The sequence below is a fragment of the Carassius gibelio genome, chromosome B14 (assembly GCF_023724105.1).
Source record: "Carassius gibelio isolate Cgi1373 ecotype wild population from Czech Republic chromosome B14, carGib1.2-hapl.c, whole genome shotgun sequence".
NCBI lineage: Eukaryota > Metazoa > Chordata > Actinopteri > Cypriniformes > Cyprinidae > Carassius > Carassius gibelio.
The window spans coordinates 9,363,985-9,390,851 of NC_068409.1; the positions used below are offsets into that span (position 1 = coordinate 9,363,985).

Here is a 26,867-nt window from a genome sequence, read left to right on the forward strand (position 1 = left end):
ACAGAGAGAAATTATTGCGTTTTTAAAACGTTTTTTTTTTTAAGTAATGTGCAGTTCATTTTAAAACACTTTTAAAATATAGATTATTCTTTCTTCTTGGATGCAATTCGTTCCTGTGCGCATTAATGTGCATCCCTCTCCTTTGTGCGCAGAGAGTCGCTGTTCACCTTTAAAACATTTCTGACTACAATATATAACACCCATCGTCGCCATGACTGTTTATTGTACAGACAACGCTGCAGACATCGATCGCTATACAATCCGTTCTTTCTTTTAAGGTTGAACACTTCATTATTTCTATTTACTTAACAGTTCTAAGTCAGTTTTAAAGACAGGTTACGTTTTGAACCCGGAATAGTAGGTCTACACCGAGCTCACAAGCTATGGATTCCTTTGTGAGAGCCCCGAACCAGATTTTAAGGTACGTTTGGATGTGTCTTATTCTCTCCGAATCCTTAAAGCATGTGTCTACAGTAACTCACTATTCTATACCTGAGGAAATGGAGGAAGGATCCGTGGTTGCAAATCTGGCAGCTGATCTCGGATTGGATGTGCAAACGTTAAACAGACGGAAGATGCGTTTGGACACGATCGCATCTAAAAAATATCTTGACATTAACAAAGAAACCGGAGAGCTGTATGTCGTACAGAAGATAGACAGAGAACACATCTGCAATTCCAAATTAACCTGCTTTTTGAAACTAGATGCTACAATAGAAAACCCAGTTCGAATGTTTAATATCGAAATAGAAATAATTGATATCAATGATAATGCACCGCATTTTAGGAGAGACACAATGCACTTGGATATATCAGAGTCTACTTCAGCTGGGGAGAGGTTTTCTTTGAACAATGCTTTTGATCCAGATTTTGGAAGCAATTCTGTGAAATCATATTACTTAAGTGATAGTGGTCATTTCAGCATCGAAATACAGACAGGAAGAGATGGATCGAAATTTGCTGATTTAATTTTGACGAAAGCTTTGGACCGTGAGGAGCAGGCCGTTCATAATCTGATACTCACTGCTGTGGATGGAGGAGTCCCCGCGCGCTCTGGCACTGCTAGTATTATTGTGCGCGTTCTGGACACTAATGACAACGCCCCTCAATTCGATAAAGACAATTATACTATAAACCTAACAGAAAACGCGCCAACTGGAAGCCTTGTCGTGAAATTAAACGCGACAGATAAAGACGAGGGCTCAAATTCAGATATACTTTATTCATATAGTCTGTACACTTCAGAGAAAACGCAGCAGACATTCAGTCTGAATCCTGACAGTGGAGAAATTAGAGTAAAAGAGATGATTAATTATGAGGATTTCAGGATCTATGATATGGAAATTATAGCAACAGATAAAGGATCTAATAGTCTCTCTGGAAAGTGTAAAGTTAAGATTTTAGTCACGGATATGAATGACAATCATCCTGAAATTTCTATAAAATCATTCACAAGTCCAGTAAAAGAGGATATAGCTGTAAATACAGTAATTGCAGTTGTTAGTGTGAGTGATAAAGACTCAGGAGAAAATGGGCAGGTAGATATTCATATTTCTGATGATTTACCTTTTGCGCTCAAAGAATCGTCTGATAATTATTATGAATTATTAGTTTCAGAACCGTTAGACCGTGAAAAGGTTCCGGAATATGACATCACTATTACCGTGACTGACAGGGGAAACCCGCCGTTATCTGATAATGAAACTATAACTTTAGAGCTGCTGGACATTAACGACAATGTTCCTCAGTTCCCGCAGACCTTCTACACGATACCTGTTATGGAGAATAACGCGCCTGGAGCTTTACTGAGCTCTTTAACTGCTATAGACCCAGATCTCCATGAAAATCAGTATCTAGTTTACTTTATCATAGAGAAGGAAATAGTGAACACCTCCATGTCCATGCTGTTCTCCATTAACCCAGAGAACGGCAATCTTTACGCACTAAAGACGTTTGACTATGAGATAGAGAAGGAGTTTCTTTTCCACATCGAGGCCAGAGACTCTGGTGTTCTTCCGCTCAGCAGTAACGTGACCGTTCACATTATTATCATGGATCAGAACGACAACACGCCGCTTATAGTGTCTCCATGGCGCGCGCACGGCTCGGTGGTGGAGGAAAAGATCCCGAGATCCACCGATAAAGGGACTCTGATAGCCAAAGTCATCGCCATAGACTCTGATTCAGTGCACAACTCTCGAATCACGTACCAGTTTCTCCACAACACTGACGCCACATTATTCAGCTTGGATCAATATAACGGAGAGATCCGGACCATGAGGATGTTCAGTTACAGAGACTCGCGCCACCAGCAGCTGGTTGTGATCGCCAAGGACAACGGAGAGCCCGCGCTCTCTGCTACAGTCACCATCAAACTGTCCACGGTGGAGACCGCCCTTAAAACCTATGCTGACATGACTGAGGTGCCTTTGGGATATGACATCTTCTCCGATTTAAACCTGTATCTGGTGATCGGACTGGGCTCCGTTTCATTTCTTTTACTCATCACTATTTTGGTCACCATCGTGCTGAAGTGTCAGAAAACGAAGCCCAGCAAAGCGGCTCCTCCGTGCAGGAACAGTGTGATCAGTGAGAGGAACTCGACCATCGCGGATTCCACTCTGGTCTCCAACGATGCCTACTGGTACAGTTTATTTCTAGCAGAGACCAGGAAAGGAAAGCTGGTGGTCAGACAGCCTGTGCCAAAGGGAGCGAGATATGTCGTGTCCAGTTTACCGAGGAGCACAGGACTGACCGAGACCAGCGACTCAGCTGCTTCTACTCTACAGGTAAAATAATCCGTTCAATAATCTAAGAGAGATTTTCATGACGGTTCACGCACAATTTATTTTCAGGATGTTAAATTAGACGTGGTTCAGTCATGCTGCAGTTTATCTGACTGAGAACATACAAGATACATTTTTCCTTTTTATATTTTAATAGTTTTTATTTTTATTTTATTTCTTATTATCAGTATTTTTGTTTTATATTTTGAGGCTCTTTATCTATTATAGCATATTGTCTTTACGTCCATTAAAACAGGAAAAATAATTATAACGTTAAAATAACGCGGGAAAAAAACGTATTGTAAGAAAGGCTGTTTCTTTCTTATTTTGTATGTTCGTAATAAACTCACTGAGCGTCGCTGTTCTCTAAGAAAACGCTTTTGTTCATAATCAAATTCCCCCTGACATATTTCCATACGGGGAAAGCGCACAAAGAGCGCGCCATGACAAGAGCTTCGCTCTGTGTGGTATTCGATTCTCAGCCAATTTCATGATCGCAAGGAATATAAATATCTTGAAAGTTGCAGAATGGAGGGACGCGTAAAATCACAGTTGTGGAGGTATGTAACGTTCCTTCTTCTTTTCTCCGGTATTTTGGACACAGCGTCCGCTGTTACACACTATTCCATCCCAGAAGAAATGGAGGAACGCTCTGTTGTCGCGAATTTGGCATCCGATTTGGGACTGGATGTGAAAACACTGAGCAGCCGACAAATGCGACTCGATATTAGATCTAGTAAAAAATATCTGGATGTCAACAAACAAACAGGAGAGCTCTTTATTTTAGAAAAGATGGACAGAGAATATCTCTGCAGTGTTAAAACAGCGACGTGTTTTATCAAAATGGAAGTGATACTCGAGAATCCGGTTCGAATGTTTAATATTGAAATTGAAATTACAGATATCAATGATAACGCTCCCAAATTTTGGAGGGATACGATCCGTTTGGACATATCAGAATCTACAGCAGCGGGGGAGAGGTTCTCGCTCAGTAATGCGGTGGATCCTGATATTGGACAAAATTCGATCAAAACCTATTATTTGAGTGAGAGCGAATATTTTGACATTGAAATACAAACAGGAAGGGATGGGTCAAAATTTGCTGATTTAATTCTGAAAAGGCCTTTAGACAGAGAAAAACAAAATTCACATAATCTGATACTCACTGCTGTGGATGGAGGAGTCCCCGCGCGCTCTGGCACTGCTAGTATTATTGTGCGCGTTCTGGACACTAATGACAACGCCCCTCAATTCGATGAAGACAGTTATACTATAAACCTAACAGAAAACGCACCAATTGGAAGCCTTGTCGTGAAATTAAACGCGACAGATACAGATGAAGGGTCCAATTCAGATATAATTTACTCATATAGTTTGTATACATCAGAGAAAACACAACAGGCATTCAGTCTGAATCCTGACAATGGTGAAATCAGAGTGAAAGAGATGATTAATTATGAGGATTTCCGGATCTATGATATGGAAATAATAGCTACAGATAAAGGAGCTAATAGTCTCTCTGGGAAATGTAAAGTAAAGATTTTAATCACAGATATGAATGACAATCATCCTGAAATTTCTCTGAAATCCTTCACAAGTCCAGTAAAAGAGGATATAGCTGTAAATTCAGTAATTGCAGTTGTTAGTGTGAGTGATAAAGACTCAGGAGAAAATGGACAGATAGATATTCATATTTCTGATGATTTACCTTTTGCGCTCAAAGAATCGTCTGATAATTATTATGAATTATTAGTTTCAGAACCGTTAGACCGTGAAAAGGTTCCAGAATATGACATCACTATTACCGTTACTGACAGGGGCAACCCGCCGTTATCTGATAATGAAACTATAACTTTAGAGCTGCTGGACATTAACGACAATGTTCCTCAGTTCCCGCAGACCTTCTACACGATACCTGTTATGGAGAATAACGCGCCTGGAGCTTTACTGAGCTCTTTAACTGCTATAGACCCAGATCTCCATGAAAATCAGTATCTAGTTTACTTTATCATAGAGAAGGAAATAGTGAACACCTCCATGTCCATGCTGTTCTCCATTAACCCCGAGAACGGCAATCTTTACGCACTAAAAACGTTTGACTATGAGATAGAGAAGGAGTTTCTTTTCCACATCGAGGCCAGAGACTCTGGTGTTCCTCCGCTCAGCAGTAACGTGACCGTTCACATTATTATCATGGATCAGAACGACAACACGCCGCTTATAGTGTCTCCATGGCGCGCGCACGGCTCGGTGGTGGAGGAAAAGATCCCGAGATCCACCGATAAAGGGACTCTGATAGCCAAAGTCATCGCCATAGACTCTGATTCAGTGCACAACTCTCGAATCACGTACCAGTTTCTCCACAACACTGACGCCACATTATTCAGCTTGGATCAATATAACGGAGAGATCCGGACCATGAGGATGTTCAGTTACAGAGACTCGCGCCACCAGCAGCTGGTTGTGATCGCCAAGGACAACGGAGAGCCCGCGCTCTCTGCTACAGTCACCATCAAACTGTCCACGGTGGAGACCGCCCTTAAAACCTATGCTGACATGACTGAGGTGCCTTTGGGATATGACATCTTCTCCGATTTAAACCTGTATCTGGTGATCGGACTGGGCTCCGTTTCATTTCTTTTACTCATCACTATATTGGTCACCATCGTGCTGAAGTGTCAGAAAACGAAGCCCAGCAAAGCGGCTCCTCCGTGCAGGAACAGTGTGATCAGCGAGAGGAACTCGACCATCGCGGATTCCACTCTGGTCTCCAACGATGCCTACTGGTACAGTTTATTTCTAGCAGAGACCAGGAAAGGAAAGCTGGTGGTCAGACAGCCTGTGCCAAAGGGAGCGAGATATGTCGTGTCCAGTTTACCGAGGAGCACAGGACTGACCGAGACCAGCGACTCAGCTGCTTCTACTCTACAGGTAAGCACTGACACATAGTGAATAATAATAATAATAATAATAATAATAATAATAATAATAAAAAAGTCGAAACAAATCTATTGATCTTTTTTTCCTGGTGAAGTATATATTTTAGGTTCAACTTTGCTTGTATTTGTCAATAAATCCTCTCAGGAGAAAAGTAATATTATGCTTCAGTCTAACGCATTCCAATGCAGTTATTTGTTATTCAGATAATTCAGCTGCATTTAAATTCTAAACTTTTGTCGCGTTCAGTTGGGAGACTTGTTGCTTGCGTTAATTACCTGTGACATAAACCATTTATACTCGCAAACTGTTTTTTTAATTACCCGAGTTGCAATTGTCATTTTGTTTGCATATACAAAACGCTTTATTATAGGTATTCAAATTTTAATCTTATTTTATTTTAAAGTTTTTAGTTCATACCTTAACCAACGTGAAATATTTTAAAACACTTTTCTAATGTTACACATTTCTATTGTCTCTCTACACTGCACTCCTCGCTCCTGCGCGCATAGAGTCGCTGTACACCAAGAAAATACTTTTCTAGACATACTGCCGTCGTCGTCGCCATTGCTGATTTTCATTTGTGGGCAACACTGCAGTCTTTCTTTCTGGCTGGACTATTCGCACTTTCATTTAATGATCCAGTTGCATTTCCTTGCATGTCATTGCGCGAATTATTTTCTTGAAACAAATCCACGTTTTGGAAATCTTTGGACCCTCTTTCTGTGTGCAACATAAGGAAATCAAAACAATGGAACCGAAAGCAAGGCTTTGGTTAAGGTACGTCTCGATCTTTGTATTCCTTGCGGCTGTATTTCAGACAGCATCTGCCGTTACTCACTACACAATTCCAGAGGAGATGGACGAAGGGACTGTGGTTGCAAATTTGGTGTCTGATTTGGGACTGGATTTGAAAAGCCTTAGTAAACGTAAAGTACGTTTGGATGTCGTCGCAAATAAAAAATATCTTGACGTTAACAAAGATACTGGGGAGCTGTACATTTTAGAAAGGATTGATAGAGAGAATTTATGCCCAATTAAATCGGTCACGACTTGTTTGCTGAAAGTGGATGCCACATTAGAGAATCCTATTCGAATGTTTAATATTGAACTTGAAATAATGGACATAAATGATAATGCGCCACGTTTCCGACGAGACACAATGCATTTAGATATTTCAGAGGCAACAGCAATAGGAGAGAGATTTTCCCTCACTAATGCTGTGGATCCTGATACAGGTTCAAATTCCGTAAAGGCATACTATCTCAGTGAAAGCGACCATTTTAGCATTGAGATTCAGACTGGACGAGACGGATCTAAGTTTGCTGATTTGATACTGAAAAAGTCATTAGACAGAGAAAAACAAGCTTCACATAATCTGATACTCACTGCTGTGGATGGAGGAGTCCCCGCGCGCTCTGGCACTGCTAGTATTATTGTGCGCGTTCTTGACACTAATGACAACGCCCCTCAATTCGATGAAGACAGTTATACTATAAATCTAACAGAAAACGCACCGATTGGAAGCCTTGTCGTAAAATTAAACGCGACAGATAGAGATGAAGGGTCCAATTCAGATATAATTTACTCCTTTAGTCTGTATACTTCAGAAAAAACACAGCAAACATTCAGTCTGAATCCTGAAGATGGAGAAATCAGAGTGAAAGAAATGATTAATTATGAGGATTTCAGGATCTATGATATGGAAATTATAGCAACAGATAAAGGAGCTAATAGTCTCTCTGGGAAATGTAAAGTAAATATTTTAGTCACAGATATGAATGACAATCATCCTGAAATTTCTATAAAATCATTCACAAGTCCAGTAAAAGAGGATATAGCTGTAAATACAGTAATTGCAGTTGTTAGTGTGAGTGATAAAGACTCAGGAGAAAATGGACAGGTAGATATTCATATTTCTGATGATTTACCTTTTGCGCTCAAAGAATCGTCTGATAATTATTATGAATTATTAGTTTCAGAACCGTTAGACCGTGAAAAGGTTCCAGAATATGACATCACTATTACCGTGACTGACAGGGGCAACCCGCCGTTATCTGATAATGAAACTATAACTTTAGAGCTGCTGGACATTAACGACAATGTTCCTCAGTTCCCGCAGACCTTCTACACGATACCTGTTATGGAGAATAACGCGCCTGGAGCTTTACTGAGCTCTTTAACTGCTATAGACCCAGATCTCCATGAAAATCAGTATCTAGTTTACTTTATCATAGAGAAGGAAATAGTGAACACCTCCATGTCCATGCTGTTCTCCATTAACCCAGAGAACGGCAATCTTTACGCACTAAAGACGTTTGACTATGAGATAGAGAAAGAGTTTCTTTTCCACATCGAGGCCAGAGACTCTGGTGTTCCTCCGCTCAGCAGTAACGTGACCGTTCACATTATTATCATGGATCAGAACGACAACACGCCGCTTATAGTGTCTCCATGGCGCGCGCACGGCTCGGTGGTGGAGGAAAAGATCCCGAGATCCACCGATAAAGGGACTCTGATAGCCAAAGTCATCGCCATAGACTCTGATTCAGTGCACAACTCTCGAATCACGTACCAGTTTCTCCACAACACTGACGCCACATTATTCAGCTTGGATCAATATAACGGAGAGATCCGGACCATGAGGATGTTCAGTTACAGAGACTCGCGCCACCAGCAGCTGGTTGTGATCGCCAAGGACAACGGAGAGCCCGCGCTCTCTGCTACAGTCACCATCAAACTGTCCACGGTGGAGACCGCCCTTAAAACCTATGCTGACATGACTGAGGTGCCTTTGGGATATGACATCTTCTCCGATTTAAACCTGTATCTGGTGATCGGACTGGGCTCCGTTTCATTTCTTTTACTCATCACTATTTTGGTCACCATCGTGCTCAAGTGTCAGAAAACGAAGCCCAGCAAAGCGGCTCCTCCGTGCAGGAACAGTGTGATCAGTGAGAGGAACTCGACCATCGCGGATTCCACTCTGGTCTCCAACGATGCCTACTGGTACAGTTTATTTCTAGCAGAGACCAGGAAAGGAAAGCTGGTGGTCAGACAGCCTGTGCCAAAGGGAGCGAGATATGTCGTGTCCAGTTTACCGAGGAGCACAGGACTGACCGAGACCAGCGACTCAGCTGCTTCTACTCTACAGGTAACTTAATTTGCATAAAAACAGCCTACATTCAAATTTTAAGTTCAGTATTTATTTAAAATAACGTAGTGATCTGTTATTTCATTTTGATTGTGTTCTCATATTTTTTAATTGACACATTTCCGCTCTGATCATGAAAATTTGTTACGAATGTTATTTTGAATTTATTTTATATATTTCTGGTAATTCTTCAAAACATACGCAACGGGTCGCTGTGCCCCAACAAAAACGAGGATTTACATTTATTTATTTATTTTGTAGTCGCCATGACAGTTCATGCTCACCAGCGAGTCTTTGTAAAAGCGTGGGGATACGAGTGCCTCTCTGCTGGCTTTCTGCATTGACTTGCACTGTGACACTTCTGTATAACGCAGGCTGATACTAAACCAATATTGTAATCTGCTGAATGCATTGCATTTGCGATCATCATTGTTAAGGACAGCTGTTTTTTGGGCTCGCAAAGACGACAAAGCTGAGCAGACAGAATGGATGCGCAGCCTACAGTGATGAAGTACGTCGCAACATTACTTCTGCTTTCAGCGCTGGTTTACACGGCGTCATCTGTCACCCATTATTCTATTCCTGAGGAGATGGAGGTAGGCTCTGTGGTTGCGAATTTGGCTGCAGATTTAGGAATCGATGTGCAAACGTTAGAAAGACGAAAAATCAGGTTAGATATCCTTGCAAGTAAGAAGTACCTGGATGTGAACAAAGACAGCGGAGATCTGTTTATTTTGGAGCGCATTGACAGAGAGTACCTTTGCATATCAAAAACAGTTTGTTATTTAAAAATGGAAGTCATTCTTGAGAACCCTGTTCGTATATTTAACATTGAATTGGAAATAATGGACATTAACGACAATGCGCCTTACTTCCGTAGGGATACGATTAATTTGGACGTCTCTGAATCTACTGCTGTTGGCGAGAGGTTTTCTCTAAGTAATGCGGTTGACCCTGATATTGGTTCAAATTCCATTAAAAGTTATTATTTGAGTGAGAGTGCAAACTTTGATATTGAAATACAGACAGGGAGGGATGGTTCAAAATTTGCTGATTTAATATTGAAAAAAGCATTAGATCGCGAGGAGCAGGCCGTTCATAATCTGATACTCACTGCTGTGGATGGAGGAGTCCCCGCGCGCTCTGGCACTGCTAGTATTATTGTGCGCGTTCTGGACACTAATGACAACGCCCCTCAATTCGATAAAGACAATTATACTATAAACCTGACAGAAAATGCACCGATTGGAAGCCTTGTCGTGAAATTAAACGCGACAGATAGAGATGAAGGGTCCAATTCAGATATAATTTACTCTTATAGTTTGTATACATCAGAGAAAACACAACAGGCATTCAGTCTGAATCCTGACAATGGTGATATCAGAGTGAAAGAGATGATTAATTATGAGGATTTCCGGATCTATGATATGGAAATAATAGCAACAGATAAAGGAGCTAATAGTCTCTCTGGGAAATGTAAAGTAAAGATTTTAATCACAGATATGAATGACAATCATCCTGAAATTTCTATAAAATCATTCACAAGTCCAGTAAAAGAGGATATAGCTGTAAATACAGTAATTGCAGTTGTTAGTGTGAGTGATAAAGACTCAGGAGAAAATGGGCAGGTAGATATTCATATTTCTGATGATTTACCTTTTGCGCTCAAAGAATCGTCTGATAATTATTATGAATTATTAGTTTCAGAACCGTTAGACCGTGAAAAGGTTCCGGAATATGACATCACTATTACCGTGACTGACAGGGGCAACCCGCCGTTATCTGATAATGAAACTATAACTTTAGAGCTGCTGGACATTAACGACAATGTTCCTCAGTTCCCGCAGACCTTCTACACGATACCTGTTATGGAGAATAACGCGCCTGGAGCTTTACTGAGCTCTTTAACTGCTATAGACCCAGATCTCCATGAAAATCAGTATCTAGTTTACTTTATCATAGAGAAGGAAATAGTGAACACCTCCATGTCCATGCTGTTCTCCATTAACCCAGAGAACGGCAATCTTTACGCGCTAAAGACGTTTGACTATGAGATAGAGAAGGAGTTTCTTTTCCACATCGAGGCCAGAGACTCTGGTGTTCCTCCGCTCAGCAGTAACGTGACCGTTCACATTATTATCATGGATCAGAACGACAACACGCCGCTTATAGTGTCTCCATGGCGCGCGCACGGCTCGGTGGTGGAGGAAAAGATCCCGAGATCCACCGATAAAGGGACTCTGATAGCCAAAGTCATCGCCATAGACTCTGATTCAGTGCACAACTCTCGAATCACGTACCAGTTTCTCCACAACACTGACGCCACATTATTCAGCTTGGATCAATATAACGGAGAGATCCGGACCATGAGGATGTTCAGTTACAGAGACTCGCGCCACCAGCAGCTGGTTGTGATCGCCAAGGACAACGGAGAGCCCGCGCTCTCTGCTACAGTCACCATCAAACTGTCCACGGTGGAGACCGCCCTTAAAACCTATGCTGACATGACTGAGGTGCCTTTGGGATATGACATCTTCTCCGATTTAAACCTGTATCTGGTGATCGGACTGGGCTCCGTTTCATTTCTTTTACTCATCACTATTTTGGTCACCATCGTGCTGAAGTGTCAGAAAACGAAGCCCAGCAAAGCGGCTCCTCCGTGCAGGAACAGTGTGATCAGCGAGAGGAACTCGACCATCGCGGATTCCACTCTGGTCTCCAACGATGCCTACTGGTACAGTTTATTTCTAGCAGAGACCAGGAAAGGAAAGCTGGTGGTCAGACAGCCTGTGCCAAAGGGAGCGAGATATGTCGTGTCCAGTTTACCGAGGAGCACAGGACTGACCGAGACCAGCGACTCAGCTGCTTCTACTCTACAGGTAGGCTTGTCAACAGGTGAATTGGTTCTTCAAATAAGCCATACGACAGTGTATGCAGTTTGACTTTACAGCTTTTAAGCCCAGACTATTCTCTCTGAGATGCTTATCTTTATCTTGTGCCTTTCAAGTGCACATTTACGTTATATTATATATTTTCCCATCTTGTGAAGTTATGCTAAAGTTCAAAAGGGAGTGTTTTCAGTGGTTCTTAGCACATCTTCTCTTGAACTTAAGAGTTTGTATATGTGCTTTTTTTTCTCTTTCGCTTTCCTCTTTCGTCTGGACTCATTCCAGTACTGTTCTTCTTTTTTTTTTTTTACAGTCAGTTACACTTCATTTTCTTTTCTTAAAAGTTCACATACACTTTTATATATAGGCCTACTTTTATATTTGTTCAGACAGAATTACAGAAGTGAACATTGCCTTCTTGAAAATGTTTGTGTCTTTTTGCTGTGCTTGATCTAAATCTACAATTCTATAGCCTCATATATCTTACCTGTTGTACATATACTCTCAGCTTCCCTCCAGCTGAGCCAGCTGCCACAGTGAAAGAGATTGCCTGTGCGTGTATGAAATGTAAATTTGTGCAAGCATGTTGCGTGATGTGTTGCTTCTCTCTCAGAACTGGATGACCTACTTTTCTGACCTGCTGTTGCTACTTCACGTGCAGTTCTGATGTTCATAAGACCATGTTGTGATAAATTTGTGCTAAAATCTCTTTGTCTCTCATATTCCACAAATTTGTGTCTTCATTAACCACATAAACAAGCTCACACACACACACACACACACACACACAGACAGACATACACACAACGTTCCCCTTACAGGAGACTTTGTGCATTTTTACCCTTAAAAAAAAACCCTTTGTCAAGTTTTGTGGCTTAAATATCCAAAAACATTTGGGTCCACTGTGTTTCTTAGCATTGGCATAAATCCCTTGCATTAACACGTGTGAGGTCAAGCAACATATAACTTTTTATTTTCGTTTTGATTTATTTTCCGTAAATGGAGTGAATATAGATAATTATCGTTTAATTTACTGAACATGATACACTTGAATTTGATTAGGCACTTGCTATTTATTTAGCTTTATTTATTTGTATGATCATGATTTTTTTTCTTTTCTTTTGCATTTGTTTAACTTGTTCTTTTCTGTTAGAGAGTGTTACCTGACGGACAGGTAAGTCATTCAAAGACAGAATGAGAGAGTCTTTAACTTTTCCCTTTTTTGTGCAGCCTTTTTTCATGTAAATAATGTATTTTAATTTGTCTCTCCTTTCATTCTCTCATTCTTAGTGCTTCTTAGTGAATTGTAAAATGTTATTTGTTTTGCTTCCTTTGATATGCATTAACATTTTTTCACATTTTGTCACAGGTTACCTGGAGTCCCTGTCTCAGACAACAATGTTTAAATGAGGACAAAAGAAAATTTGATCTTTCTTTTCTTTTCTTGATTAATTTTTTTTTGGTGCACTGTAGATCTAAAAAAAACAAAACAAAAGCAAGCTTAGACTGGTATTACTGTAATAAGTAAAGATTAATGTGAATTCTGGTTTTGATGACAGAAATGTGTTCAGTGAGATTCATGAAATTCATGAAAATGATTGTGCTGAAAGCGAAATATTGAAATGTATGTCTCTGTTTTTGTTTCCGTTTTAAAGTACTCAAAATGAACGAGGTCCCCTTTCCCGCTGGAGGTATGCAGTCCTGACTACACCATTCTCTCGATTTCTGGAGCGCCTGGTCCCAGGGCCCATTGACCTTTACTGAAATATATGTGACTGTGTGTTTCTCTTTGTGGTTGGTGTTTTTTGTCAGTGGAGTTTGCCTTGTCCTGTTGTAGGAGGAGCCAAGGAGCCAATTTATACAACTGAATTCAAATAAGTTTCGTTCAGTTTAGATGCAGATAAATGGTTCAACTGGTCAACATCAACACTCAGTTTGACATTTCACCTGGTCTTCTGAGCTTTTTAGATGTAAATGCTGCTAGATTTAAACTTTGCGGTCTTTATTTATTATTTTCCAACTTGTGGAACTCAATTAGGAAATTCTGTTATTCAGCATCATAAACCCCACCTTTTATAGACACCTGTGACCAGCAGAAATGCTAATAATAACTGATTCTCTGTGGTTTGATTGACAGTGGCTGGGGGTGAAAGTGTTGTTCATATAATTTTTTTTCCTGCCAAAATGCATTCAGTTAAAGAAAGTTCATACAGAAGTAAAACGTGATTATTTACTCACCCTCATGTCTTTCCAAACTCAGATGATTTTCTTTGATTTGTGGGAAAATTTTCTTGCTGCTCTTTTTCTCTACAATGGAAGTGACAAGGAATGGAGGCTATCAAATCTCCCCCAAATTGTTAAAAACCAAGTGATTCTTATCTTTAAATGTTCTTTATGGTGTCTGATTTCATTCACTTTCATAGTTTGAAAAAAAAGAAGCATCTATGACATTTGTTTTCTTTTTGTCAAAGTCAAAGTTTTGAAATGATAGATGGGTTTGTAAATGGCAGAATAATGTTCCTTACAACACTGATTAGGAAGATTATTTTTAGGAAATATGGCTCTAGTGCATGATCTGGTTTTTAATGATATATGTACTGTCTGTTCATCTACTAAACATCATTATGAGCTCCTCAGCCTGTTTGTTGGATGGTTTGTCTACTTGTGTGTTTGAATGGTTGGTGAATTGACTGGTGGATTCCAATTGCACATACCGGTTCTGTTGAATTCTCTTCACCAATGAATCAGAGTGATGCGAAACTAATTACAACCACACAGTTTTCAGCTCACTTCCCTTCCATCACCCCAACCACCCTCACCTGATATCTGAGCATGGTTCTCATTGATCAACCCACCCCCCCCATCACCTGTCAATCAAACCAAGGTTCCACCTTCTGTTTTGCCTGAAGCCTTTAAGTGACAGGCCTTGGTTGCATGAGATGTGTTCAGGTTCTGGCCTCTCACTAAGTGAGTAATTTCTGAAGTCTAGCCTCTTACGTCCAATTTCTCTTTCTCATTGACAGGCTTCCACCACCACCAGCAGCAGCTCCACTTGAGGATCCTCCCAACCATTTTGCCAGAGCAGAGTATTGAAACCTTTCCATCAGCCTGCATGTCTGTCCACCTGTATCCATCATATTCCCCTGCACCATCTTGCAGAGATGAAATCAACCCTGAACGATGTCTACATCTTCACATCAATGTTCGGAGAGTTTGCCCAGGACTGACCAGAGGATTGACGAAGATCTTTTGCTTCTGATATTAAGAGATACTCTTAAATCTGAACGCTCAAGATTGGACTTGGACTGGATCTGTGAGGACACACACACACACACACACATGCATATCTTCAAACAGCACAGCTTATGTCTTTATCAAAGAAACTGTTCTGCAAAAACAGTATGCTTGTGTTTGCATGCTTAGAGTTACACGCTATCTTCGTTATATTTAGGAACTGGTAAAGACATTGGGGAGAGAAACTATTAACAAAATATTCTCATATAAACTTGTGTGGACACTGAATTGCAAAAAAAAAAAAAAAAAAAAAAAAAAATCTTAATCAGTAGATACTAATGACAAATGTTTTTTTTTTTTTTTTTTTTTTTTTTTTTTTGCAATGTGAATTATAGTAACCAAGCACAAAGAGGATTAAATGATTCAGTCAAGTTAAAAGATGGAGTTTGGAGCTTATGCTAGACTGAATTTGGACACTGAAAGCTTCTCTTTACCTGCAATGGATGTATAAAGCCTTTCTTATGTGTTTTCTTGGAACTCATAAAGACTTCTATCAGAATAATGCTAGTATTATCCAGTGTATTCAGAAGAGGTCACAGCAATGTAGTGTAGTGTTGTATTATGTCCGTATTGCTGTTTGTGTCAGTATTTTTACATTTCAGTATGTAAAGAATTTAAGCTGAATCTAAGGACTGATCTGACTCAGAAAGTGTAGAGTATCATTGTAGTTATGATCTCTCTTAATATGATAGAGTATAGTGGAGGCTGTAAAATCACCATGACTGCTTCCTCTGTGGTGTCTGGTGACATTCATGAATGCACAAACGCAAACACAGCACAGTGATGTCATAGTGCAGATTCAGATATCTGAAGGTCACAGAGGTTTCTAAGATGAGTTTAGGAGATTCAGTAGCCTCTCCCGATGCCTAAGATTTCTGTCTCCGATAAAACCCCACTGACTTCTAATAGAGACTGTTAAACAGTGAGTTCCTTCATTCTGTCCTTTATAAAAAGACCACAATATTTCAGAGGTAAAGACTTGCATCAACCATCAGACTTCATTAAATCTTTGAAATAAGGCTAATGTAAAGAGCACTCAAGGTGGTGATGGGTTTTATTTGCTTTAAAACAAGAAAAGTTGCTAATGTTTACTTATCAACCGTATAATTATCCAGTATTATGAAATGTGTTTAATATTTATGGAAATGCTTTGGGGAAAAAATGAAAATACATTGCTTTGTGCATTGAAGTGCACTAGCCAAATATTATTTATTCCCTTTATTTTTAACATGTTTATTTTCAATTCCTGGTGTTAATATTATGTATTAATATTCATGCATTAATATAAACTTTCATATTGTTTTTTTTTTATTGCTGATGTTTTGTATTTGCTGGCTATGTCAGTTGTGCAATATATGGACATCAATATTTTATTTCAGTGAACAATATGGTATTGTTGTTTTTCTGATAGTTTCCAGCCTTTCTGGGGTGTCATTTATTCCTAACTTCCTGAGGGTATGGCAGTTTTCCCAGGCAGGTCAAAAGGTCAAGGTGTCACGGGGTCAGTTCAGTGACTGGCTCGCTCTGTAATGCACAGTATGTGTGTTTTGTCAAAGCAATGCTGAATTACAAAATACATCTGCCCAGTTCTAATTTGATTTTCTGTTTTAGAGAAACAAATGCTGGATGTTTACGTGTGGTATTTTAAACAGGAAGTAATCATTTTAAGGCTTAGTTGTCTCAGAGGATTGGCTGATGCTCAGACATGACCAGTGTTGTAAGATAACATTATGTGAGACAATCAGAGGGAAAGAAAGATACATTTTAGTAAAATGATAAAATATTAAGGAATAGTATATCTGTCAGTATGAGCAGCTGTAAGTATGTCACTCATCTCTCTCTGCACAGAAAAGTGTCTAATTAATTTATCACAAAATTTTGTGATATAAAAATGGACTACCTATATACAGCACTGCCCTGTAGTCCATGTTTATTTTTCTTTCCCCTGCTGTCCAATTAATCTTTATACAGACAAGCAAATGTTTTTCTAATTCATTTTCTACCAGCATTTGTGCTCTAAAGCAGACCAGCTGCCTACTTAAAACTGAACACATACATGATGTGCCTCAGAGAAACTACCAGACCCTCTTTGCTCATGAGTATCTACTGATGTATTTGTATTTCATGTTTACAATAGATAAAAACTGAGTTAAAAAAAATTGTGATTTCTGTAATTTTCTGTGTATTTCAGAAGTACATAACTTGATGGGACATTGCATTTGTAATATGATTTCAGCTTTTAAATGACTTCTCAGTATGTAAGTAGCAATCAACCTGTATCCCAATTGAATACACGCACTGGAGTAAAATAAATAAATAAAATTAAAAGAAGTTGTTTGTACAGTATATTTTTATGATTAACTTTTAAACAGGGAAGAGAAAGACACAGTGTTTATGATTATGACTTATCTACCTTCTGATCATCAGTGATCAGATCAGTAAAAGTGACCAATATTAATCTTCTTTCTTTGCATGATTCTCATCTGCGTGGGGTGGTAGGAGAGCATGCTTTTGTTTGGGTGGGTAAAGATGAGGTCATCACTGCAGAAGATGTAATGCATTGAAAAAATCAGGTAGACCACATTTCATATCTGCATTTTCATTTAGATGTAACACTCACTATACAACTACACATGTATTTTCATTACAAACCTTTTTTCTCTCTCTTTCTGTTAATTCTAACAAATGTTAATAAAGCATTAACCACTTCCCTGGCTGGCTTACCGCCTGGTTTTGGTTCTGTGATATGGGTCAGAACAAACAGAAAAAAAAAAGCAACTGCTCTTTGCTTTTCCTCCTGACCCAGATTTCTCTCATCTTGCCTAACAGCACAGAGAGAGACTGCAGCACTATTAAAAACTGCTGCAGCAGACACACACACGCACACACACACTTTTGATTCGTCCTACACGCTTGTCCTCAGCATTTTATCATAAAGGTCCCGACACACACACACACACACAAACAAACATCCCTGTATAGGCCTTCTCTAAAGCACAGTTCAGCTAACTACGTCACCATCAAAACAACCATGCTTTACTGAAACACTGCAGAGGAAAAAGGCCTCAATCTGAGAAATCCAGCTGACTGCTGGTTTCTAGGCAACTGGAGCCTGTCTCTATAGCGACCGAATAAAAGACAGATGGAGGAAGACAGGACACAGAACACAGGAGAAAAGCATTTTGTATGGATTGATAAAAAATGTAAATATGTTCAGTCACTCATTTAATCAGTCAGTCAGTCAATAAATAGCAATGTTTTCAGTGAGATTTCTTTCATGAGCGATTCATTTACTTGATCTTCCTTATATCCTCCCAAACCCCTCCCTTTTTTAACGCTTTCCTCTGGGGACCGCATTGTTCAGCACCACGGACAGCGACACGTCTATCCAAATGTCCGTCGCCACGGTAACGGACTGGGGGCAGGGAGGAGGTGCATGATGCTGCAGCCTGTAATTTGATGCACAGAGAAGAGGCTCAGCTCGCCAGATCCGGGCAGTCTATGTCAAACACACACACACTGTAAACAAAGAAATGTATAAAAATCTGATCGCCTTTGTATGAAATGAGAACATGTGTGATTGATGTGTATTTTGATCTCTACTACCACAAAAAACGTCTGTATAAAAATAAAAATAAAAAAAGAGCCTTAGATGTGAGTCACTTCGCTCTGCCCCCTGGTGCCTCTGTCTGGAATGAGGTTTGTGCAGATATGGGAAAGCTCATACGTAAGCAGCTGTGATGAGAGGGAGAGCAGAACAAATGAGGCTGGTGGGGCCGAGTATGTCACGTGATTTGTGTAACTCAACCACAAGGTGTCACTGCTCACCATGCAGTTAGACACCAGACCACTTCCTTATTAATTCTAGTTAGTTCTCTTAAAACATGATAAATCATTATTTAAACGCATATTTCAAGAAAGGGATATTTTTTACAACATTTTTTTTTACATTATGTATGTATGTATATATTTATTTATTTATTATCTAATGAGATATTCCATTCTCTTTTAGTATAGTAGTGCAATGGGTGTTGTGATGCCTTACTTGCATAATTATAAACTGTATAATTGTAAATGGTATAATATTATTTATAATAATAACAATATCTTTTTTTCTTTTTTGGTCCACAATAACATCACAATAAGATGCACTGTGAAAGAAATGATGCAGTTCTACAAAGTCGCTGTGAGTGGCGCTACAATACCAATCATCTCTGACAGTCGTGTTCAGCAGATTTACATCGTGGGCTGTCTTGTCAGACATGACTATGGCTTTGAACAATGAGCAACCAGGAGGATTTTAGATATGTCTATTAAACTGTAATTTGCAATAGCATAGATGAGTCGGCCGCATTTGCTAAAACTATTTTTAGCGGGGTTCAGAGAAAACATGGCGAGCGAAAATAAAATAGTATGGGTGAGCAAAATGATTTATCTGATGTGCCTGCTGTATATATCCGGAAGAAATGCTGCCCAGATAAACTATTCCATTCAAGAAGAATCGAAAACCGGAGTCATTGTAGGGAACATCGCAAAGGATTTAGGATTTGAACCGATTTTATTGGAAAACAGGAATTTGCGTATCGTTGCTGGGACAAAGCAAGAGCTCTTTCGGGTAAATCATAAAGACTGCGCTTTGTTTGTGAACCAGCGGATAGACAGAGAAGAGCTGTGCGCTAAAACCAACCCCTGTCTCATTCATCTGAAAGCAGTGATAGAAAATCCACTCGAAATGCACCAGGTATCAGTTGACATTATCGACGTCAATGATAATCCACCGAGCTTTTTGGACGAAAACTATAAATTGGAAATACTTGAATCTGCAATGATAGGGGCACGATTTCAATTAGAAACAGCGCACGACCCGGATATAGGCTCAAATAATTTGCAATCATATAAACTGAGCCAAAATCTTTATTTTCGTTTAGAAACGGAAGACATGGGAGACGAAGGTAAGATACCTGTCCTTATTTTACAAAAAACACTTGACAGAGAGAAAAGCGCAAGACATGATCTAATATTAACTGCGACAGACGGTGGCAAGCCACAGAAATCAGCTACTGTAAATATTACAATCATTGTGTCAGACGTTAATGATAATACTCCCGTCTGTGATAAACAAAAATACACAGTGACTGTGAAAGAAAATGCACCCGAAGGTACATTTCTGCTCCGCGTCAATGCTTCAGATTTAGATGAAGGACTAAACGGAGATATTGAATACTCTTTACGGAACAAGTTCAGGAACGGGGCATCCGAGGTTTTTGATTTAGATAGTTTGACGGGGGAATTAAAGATTAAAGGTGGGCTAAATTTTGAGGAAAGGCAGGTTTATGAGCTAAAGATACTGGCTGCGGATAAGGGAGCCGTCTCTTTGTCTACACAGTGTAATGTGTTTGTAAATGTTGAGGATGTCAACGACAACAGACCTGAGATTGACGTCACTTCAGTATCCAGCCACATTCCCGAGGATGCGCCTCCTGGGACTGTCGTAGCTTTGATGGGAGTTACAGACCTGGATTCAGGTATTAACGGAAAGATAGTTTGCTCTCTGCCTAAGGATATACCTTTTGACCTCAAGCCGTCGCCTGATGGAAACTTTTATTCTTTGGTGACTAAAGAATACATTGACAAAGAATCAAAATCGTCATATGATATCACTTTAACAGCTAAAGATTTAGGAACTCCGTCGTTAACATCAACAAGATCCATTCACGTCGATGTAACTGATGTTAACGACAACACCCCTACATTTGCTCAAAGCCCATATACATTCTACGTGGTTGAAAACAACAAACCAGGAATTGCTGTCTTCTCATTAAGTGCAGTTGATATAGATGAGGGTGAAAACGCACGTGTATCGTATTCAATTGATCGAATGAATTCAGACCAAACAATGACATCTTTCCTGAGTATTAATGAGGCGAATGGTGCCGTTTACTCTTTGAAGAGCTTTGATTTTGAAACTACTAAAAAGTTTCAGTTCCATGTTCTCGCTACAGACTCTGGATCTCCGTCTCTGAGCAGTAACGTGACAGTGAACGTGTTTATTCTGGATCAGAACGACAATGTTCCAGTGATCTTATATCCAGTCAGCGCTAACGGTTCTGCTGAGGGTGTGGAAGAGATTCCCCGTAATGTGAACACAGGTCATTTGGTCACTAAAGTCAGAGCCTATGACGCAGATATAGGATACAACGGCTGGTTATTATTTTCACTGCAGGAAGTTAGTGACCACAGTCTCTTTGGGTTGGACCGCTACACAGGACAGATAAGGACCCTTCGCTCATTCACAGAAACAGACGAGGCCCAGCATAAACTGATCATACTGGTCAAAGACAATGGGAACGTTTCTCTCTCAGCAACAGCGACTGTGATTGTCAAAGTTGTGGAGCCCAAAGAGGCTTTTGCAGCTTCTGATGTGAAAAACACAGTAAAAGACGAGGAGGAAAACAATGTGACATTGTACTTGATGATCACTTTGGGCTCGGTTTCAGTGCTTTTTGTCATCAGCATCATCGTGTTGACTGTAATGCAGTGCTCTAAATCGACAGACTATTCATCCAAGTATTTACAGGATACAAATTACGACGGGACTCTGTGTCACAGCATCCAGTACAGATCTGGAGAGAAACGGTACATGTTAGTTGGACCCAGAATGAGTATCGGCTCTACTATAGTCCCAGGCAGTAATGGAAATACTCTAGTGATCCCAGATCGCAGGAGGAGAGATTCTGGAGAGGTAAGATGCATCTTCAATAATAACAGTTATCTTTATAAGATTGCACGTGTGTGTATTCCAGGGCTGGTGTCCTGTAGAATTAGTTCCAACCCTAATCAAACACACCTGATCTAGATAATCAAAGTATTCAATGCTATTTAAAAATTATGAACAGGTCTTGGAAGTAAACTATGCAGATCAGGAGTTGACTAGCCCTGGTGTGTCCTTGTCGAAGAGCTGTCCGTGGTGCTGAAATTAAGGTGGATAAAAAGCTAAACGCAAACTTCTGATAAAAAGTGACCAATTCGGTCACTTCTAAAACCAGAAGGTAATAAAATACGTGACACTGACTAAAGTGTGTGACAATAATTCTGATAATAATTTGTGGTTCATTTAAATGAATGTACATATGAGTTTAGTAACAAATTGATCAGTTCCAGTTGATAACATGATCATTTAAAAAAAAAAAAAAATAATAATATATATATATATATATATATATATATATATATATATATATATATATATTATTTAGCATCTGTTGTATGCTACTGTTGTAAGAAAAAAAACATCTACTTAGCACAAACCACTGACATCATTATTTAAAGTCACATCAGTAGAAAACATACATTGTGCAAATACCTTTATCCATTGTTGTGAATAGCCAAATAGACAACTATCTTTGGCCAATAATGACTATGATGCAATGTAAGAGTTTCAACAGATTGAAGTAAAACACAAATGTACCAAATTAAAATGACAAGTTTCAAAGAAAGTGACATTTCAATATTTGGTAACAAACAAAGAAACATTAATTATCTCATAAAGTTCTCTCAATCTCAATCATAGTGGCTCGATAAGCCCACTGGCAACTATAGTTGCCGCAGTTTATAATTGTCATTTTCCTTTTGTAAGTATTTTTCTAGATGTTATCCATGTTATATTTCTCAATGACATGCAAATAAACAACCAAATAAAGGATTTCAAGAAAAAATAAAATAAAATAATAATAATAAGGTATCCACTTCCATCCTGTCACATGAGGCTGTCAACTTTCTATCCCTACTTCCAGGAAGCATGGCTAAGGGCAAACACTCCCAAAGAAATTTATTTTTCATATTACTAATACGTTTTTATTGTTGATATATATATCAATATAATCATGAAGGTCTTTAGAATCATCCAAACAAAACAAATCTTCCAGGAGATCTATAGTTTTTTGTGAACTTAGTCAAATGTCCAAGAGGAAACTATAGTTGCCAGTGGGCAAATAACTTGCATGTCATGGGGAAATGGTGTATACTGTGTTAACAGGTTAATAAATCAAGGTTATTGGTCTTGTTTAGTGCTTTTTCCTTTCATAATATCCCACCTAAAACATAACTTAACCCTTTAACTGACATCTCTACTGTACAGTAGAACAAATCTGTCAAAAGGTGGAGACGAGAGAGCAATCTTTCCACAGCTCTACTGCCCCTCTTTTGTTTCTGTTTTTGCCATGGGGGATGACAGCAGCAGTTTACTAACTTCAGTCAGTCACACAAAAGCAAGAATGGAAACATAATGAGCTAACACATGGGATTAATTGATGTTGATGTTTTTCACCCTTTTATGAAATTATGTCTAGTAAGGGGCAAAATATTGAGGCCCCTTTATCCATTTTCGATGCGTTTCATTCTAATTTGTCAAGTACCCTAATTCATTTTATGACAAGTAGCTTATGATTCATTTGTAATGCTGAAATTCAAACAAGTAATGAATTTACATTATGATATGAAATCACCTATTACAGTTAGCCACTGAGTACTATTGGTCTAAAAAATGCCTAATTTTCTTTCAGGTATACCTTTTTTTATTATATATAGATGTAATATTTTCTTAATTCTATTTATTTTCATTTATTTATTTGCCCATCGGCAACTATAATTGCCGCACATTTAAATATGATTTTCAAGAAAATAAACTAAAACCTGGGGAAAATAAATGCAGAACATGTTCATATAGGACACTATTGACATGACTATATGCATGAAATCATTCAGAAAAAAATTGGGCACCGATGGGTTAAAAAAAGGTATTGAACACAACCATCTATACACACACACACACACACAGAGAGAGAGATAGAGAGATAGAGACCCATCAGAGAAACTAGTGAGTGTTTGTTGGTTGACATGGTTTTCATGTTTCCTATTACTGAAACTCTTTATTATCGTCTATATTCGCAGTTAGACTCAAGGTGTCAGTATTATACAAGGAAACCTTTTTAAAATGTCCCTCCTCTTCGAGACGTCACACAGTTGCTCCTTTCCACCAAAAGCGCAATTCTGCGTTGTTGAAACATACAACATACAACCTTGTTGTCTGTGTGGATTATGGTGAATTTGTTTTACAAAGAAATATTCAACATTTTATGGCATCTCGGAGAATTCACTCATGAAGAAATCACAAGGGGGATTATAATTTGTTTTCTGATAAGCGTTTGAATCATAATGGAACACGAAGGACAAAAGCGCAGGTGGGAGAGCTGGAGGATCGCTTTGTGTTTCTCTTTTCTGCTGTGTTTCGAAGAGCATGTTTCTGCTCAGATAAGATACACTGTTCGAGAGGAGGTAAAAGATGGAACCGTTGTTGGGAATATTGCAAAGGATTTGGGCCTTGATGTCGGTTCTTTGTCGGCCAGGCGGTTCCGTATTGTATCTGGGTCCAGTGACGATATTTTTCAGGTAAATCAGAACGGCGTCTTGCACGTTCATAAGAAAATCGACCGAGAGTCTCTGTGTGATAGTTATAGCGCATGTGTGATAAATCTGAAGATAGTTGTAGAAAATCCTCTTGAAATACATTATATTGCAGTGGAAGTAACCGATGTAAATGACAATTCGCCCAGTTTTACTGAACACGAGAAACGACTGGAGATTTCAGAATCGACTGCTCAAGGGACGCGTTTTCAGCTTAAGGCCGCCCATGACCCGGATGCAGGGGTAAATTCTGTTCGTATTTACAAATTAACTCAGAATGAACACTTTGATCTAGAAGTCAAAAATCAGGGAGAAGACAAACTGCCATTTTTAGTTTTACAAAAATCACTTGACCGCGAGATCAATGACGAATATAATTTAGTTTTAACGGCTGTAGATGGAGGGAATCCTCAAAAATCAGGGACACTAAATATTACAATTAACGTCCTGGACATAAATGACAACAGACCTGTTTTTAGCCAAGATATGTATTCTGCAAATTTAAAGGAAAATATACAAATTGGAACACTAGTAATTCAGGTTCAAGCAAGTGATGCAGATTATGCTTCAAATGGAGAGGTCACCTACGCGTTTGGCAGCGATCAGAACCCAAAGGTTTATGAGTTATTTAGTTTGGATAAACTGAGTGGTGACATTCGTGTTAAAGGCGATGTAGATTTTGAGGAGAAATCTATTTACAAACTTGATGTTCAAGCATCTGATAAAGGCCAGCCCCCTATGACAACAGACTGCAGAGTTGTTGTAAAAATATTTGACACAAACGATAATAAACCAGAGATTGAAGTGACGTCACTGTCGAAAATGGTGCCTGAAGACTCCAAGCCTGGCACTGTAATCTCACTCATTAGTGTTACTGACAGAGACACTGGTGTTAATGGGAAAGTTGTGTGCTCTCTCTCAGAAAATGTTCCATTTGAATTAAAACAATCAGTTCAGGAAAACATGTACTCGTTAGTGACTAAAGGGAACCTGGACCGTGAAACTGTTTCACATTATGAGATTACAATAACAGCGAGAGACTTGGGTCAACCTCCTCTGTCCTCATATAAAACTCTGAGCGTGCAGGTGTCAGATGTTAATGACAACCCGCCTGAATTCAGCCTAAATCCAATTGAATTATATGTGATTGAAAACAACGCTGCAGGCGCGCCCATTCTCACGCTGAGTGCTTTTGACAAAGACCTAAATGAAAACTCTGTGATTTCATATCAGATTATTAAAGGAAATGGGACACAAAGAGACATGACATCTTTTCTAAATATTAATTCTGAGACGGGAGCAATTTATGCACTTACAAGTTTTGATTTTGAGACTGTCAAAACCTTTCGATTTTACGCGCTCGCTACAGACTCTGGATCTCCGTCTCTGAGCAGTAACGTGACAGTGAACGTGTTTATTCTGGATCAGAACGACAATGTTCCAGTGATCTTATATCCAGTCAGCGCTAACGGTTCTGCTGAGGGTGTGGAAGAGATTCCCTGTAATGTCAACACAGGTCATTTGGTGACTAAAGTCAGAGCCTATGACGCAGATATAGGATACAATGGCTGGTTATTATTTTCACTGCAGGAAGTTAGTGACCACAGTCTCTTTGGTTTGGACCGCTACACAGGACAGATAAGGACCCTTCGCTCATTCACAGAAACAGACGAGGCCCAGCATAAACTGATCATACTGGTCAAAGACAATGGGAACGTTTCTCTCTCAGCAACAGCGACTGTGATTGTCAAAGTTGTGGAGCCCAAAGAGGCTTTTGCAGCTTCTGATGTGAAAAACACAGTAAAAGACGAGGAGGAAAACAACATGACATTTTATTTGATGATCACTTTGGGCTCGGTTTCGGTGCTTTTTGTTATCAGCATCATCGTGTTGCTTGCATTGCAGTGCTCTAAATCGACAGACTGTTCGTCCAAGTATTTACAGGATACAAATTACGACGGGACTCTGTGTCACAGCATCCAGTACAGATCTGGAGACAAACGGTACATGTTAGTTGGACCCAGAATGAGTATCGGCTCTACTATAGTCCCAGGCAGTAATGGAAATACTCTAGTGATCCCAGATCGTAGGAGGAGAGATTCTGGAGAGGTAAGAATGGTTTATTCGTTATTTTAGCCCTGTGTGATTTTAAACTGTCTTTTGTATATGGTGTGGTTTGGGCTGGTTCTAAAGTAGATTTGTGACGTATTGTTCTTTGCTGTACGAATCCATGTAGACGAATAAACTATTTTTTCTTCAAACCATTAATGCTGTATTAAGGAAATTATAATAATCTTGTTGGATTCAGTATCGAGCTCTGTGTCACATCAAACATGATCCTATATG

The 26,867-nt window shown here is 39.3% G+C and overlaps 3 protein-coding genes and 1 long non-coding RNA gene across 13 annotated transcripts; 3 read left to right on the top strand and 1 right to left on the bottom strand.

Annotated features, from left to right (window-relative positions):
• Positions 1-161: 161 nt before the first annotated feature.
• On the top strand, positions 162-17,390 carry LOC127971216 (protocadherin alpha-C2-like). 10 transcript variants are annotated; one of them, XM_052574117.1, is made up of 4 exons: positions 164-1,538; positions 4,467-5,717; positions 13,421-13,456; positions 14,789-17,390. In XM_052574117.1, exons 1-3 carry the CDS (start codon positions 384-386, stop codon positions 13,430-13,432), a joined length of 2,418 nt encoding a protein of 805 aa, XP_052430077.1. In that variant the 5' UTR covers positions 164-383; the 3' UTR covers positions 13,433-13,456; positions 14,789-17,390. The 10 variants fall into 10 exon arrangements, with proteins under 10 accessions (XP_052430071.1, XP_052430070.1, XP_052430077.1 ...); XM_052574116.1 differs by lacking the exon at positions 4,467-5,717 and adding an exon at positions 7,627-8,877 and having other exon boundaries at positions 175-1,538; XM_052574111.1 differs by lacking the exon at positions 13,421-13,456 and having other exon boundaries at positions 162-1,538.
• Positions 3,892-10,244, bottom strand: LOC127971244 (uncharacterized). The gene is made up of 2 exons (XR_008156775.1): positions 10,104-10,244; positions 3,892-4,064 (listed from the first exon to the last, which is right to left on the bottom strand). It is a non-coding gene; the product is annotated as an uncharacterized LOC127971244 (long non-coding RNA).
• Positions 17,391-19,421: 2,031 nt separating the features above from the next.
• On the top strand, positions 19,422-21,915 carry LOC127971269 (protocadherin gamma-A11-like). Its single transcript, XM_052574164.1, has one exon. The coding sequence runs from the start codon at positions 19,450-19,452 to the stop codon at positions 21,913-21,915; it is 2,466 nt and encodes an 821-aa protein (XP_052430124.1). The 5' UTR covers positions 19,422-19,449.
• Positions 21,916-23,967: 2,052 nt separating this feature from the next.
• Positions 23,968-26,657, top strand: LOC127971270 (protocadherin gamma-C3-like). Its single transcript, XM_052574165.1, has one exon. It carries the CDS (start codon positions 24,273-24,275, stop codon positions 26,655-26,657), a length of 2,385 nt encoding a protein of 794 aa, XP_052430125.1. The 5' UTR covers positions 23,968-24,272.
• Positions 26,658-26,867: the final 210 nt, after the last annotated feature.

Bases quoted from the DNA above. Each gene is read 5' to 3' on its own strand.
- LOC127971216 (XM_052574111.1), top strand. From the start codon at position 384: ATGGATTCCTTTGTGAGAGCCCCGAACCAGATTTTAAGGTACGTTTGG. The intron at 1,539-4,466 runs GTAGATATTCAT...GAAAATGGACAG, and splicing joins ACTCAGGAGAAAATGGGCAG to ATAGATATTCATATTTCTGA. The intron at 5,718-14,788 runs GTAAGCACTGAC...TCTCATTGACAG, and splicing joins CAGCTGCTTCTACTCTACAG to GCTTCCACCACCACCAGCAG.
- LOC127971269 (XM_052574164.1), top strand. From the start codon at position 19,450: ATGGCGAGCGAAAATAAAATAGTATGGGTGAGCAAAATGATTTATCTG.
- LOC127971270 (XM_052574165.1), top strand. From the start codon at position 24,273: ATGGAACACGAAGGACAAAAGCGCAGGTGGGAGAGCTGGAGGATCGCT.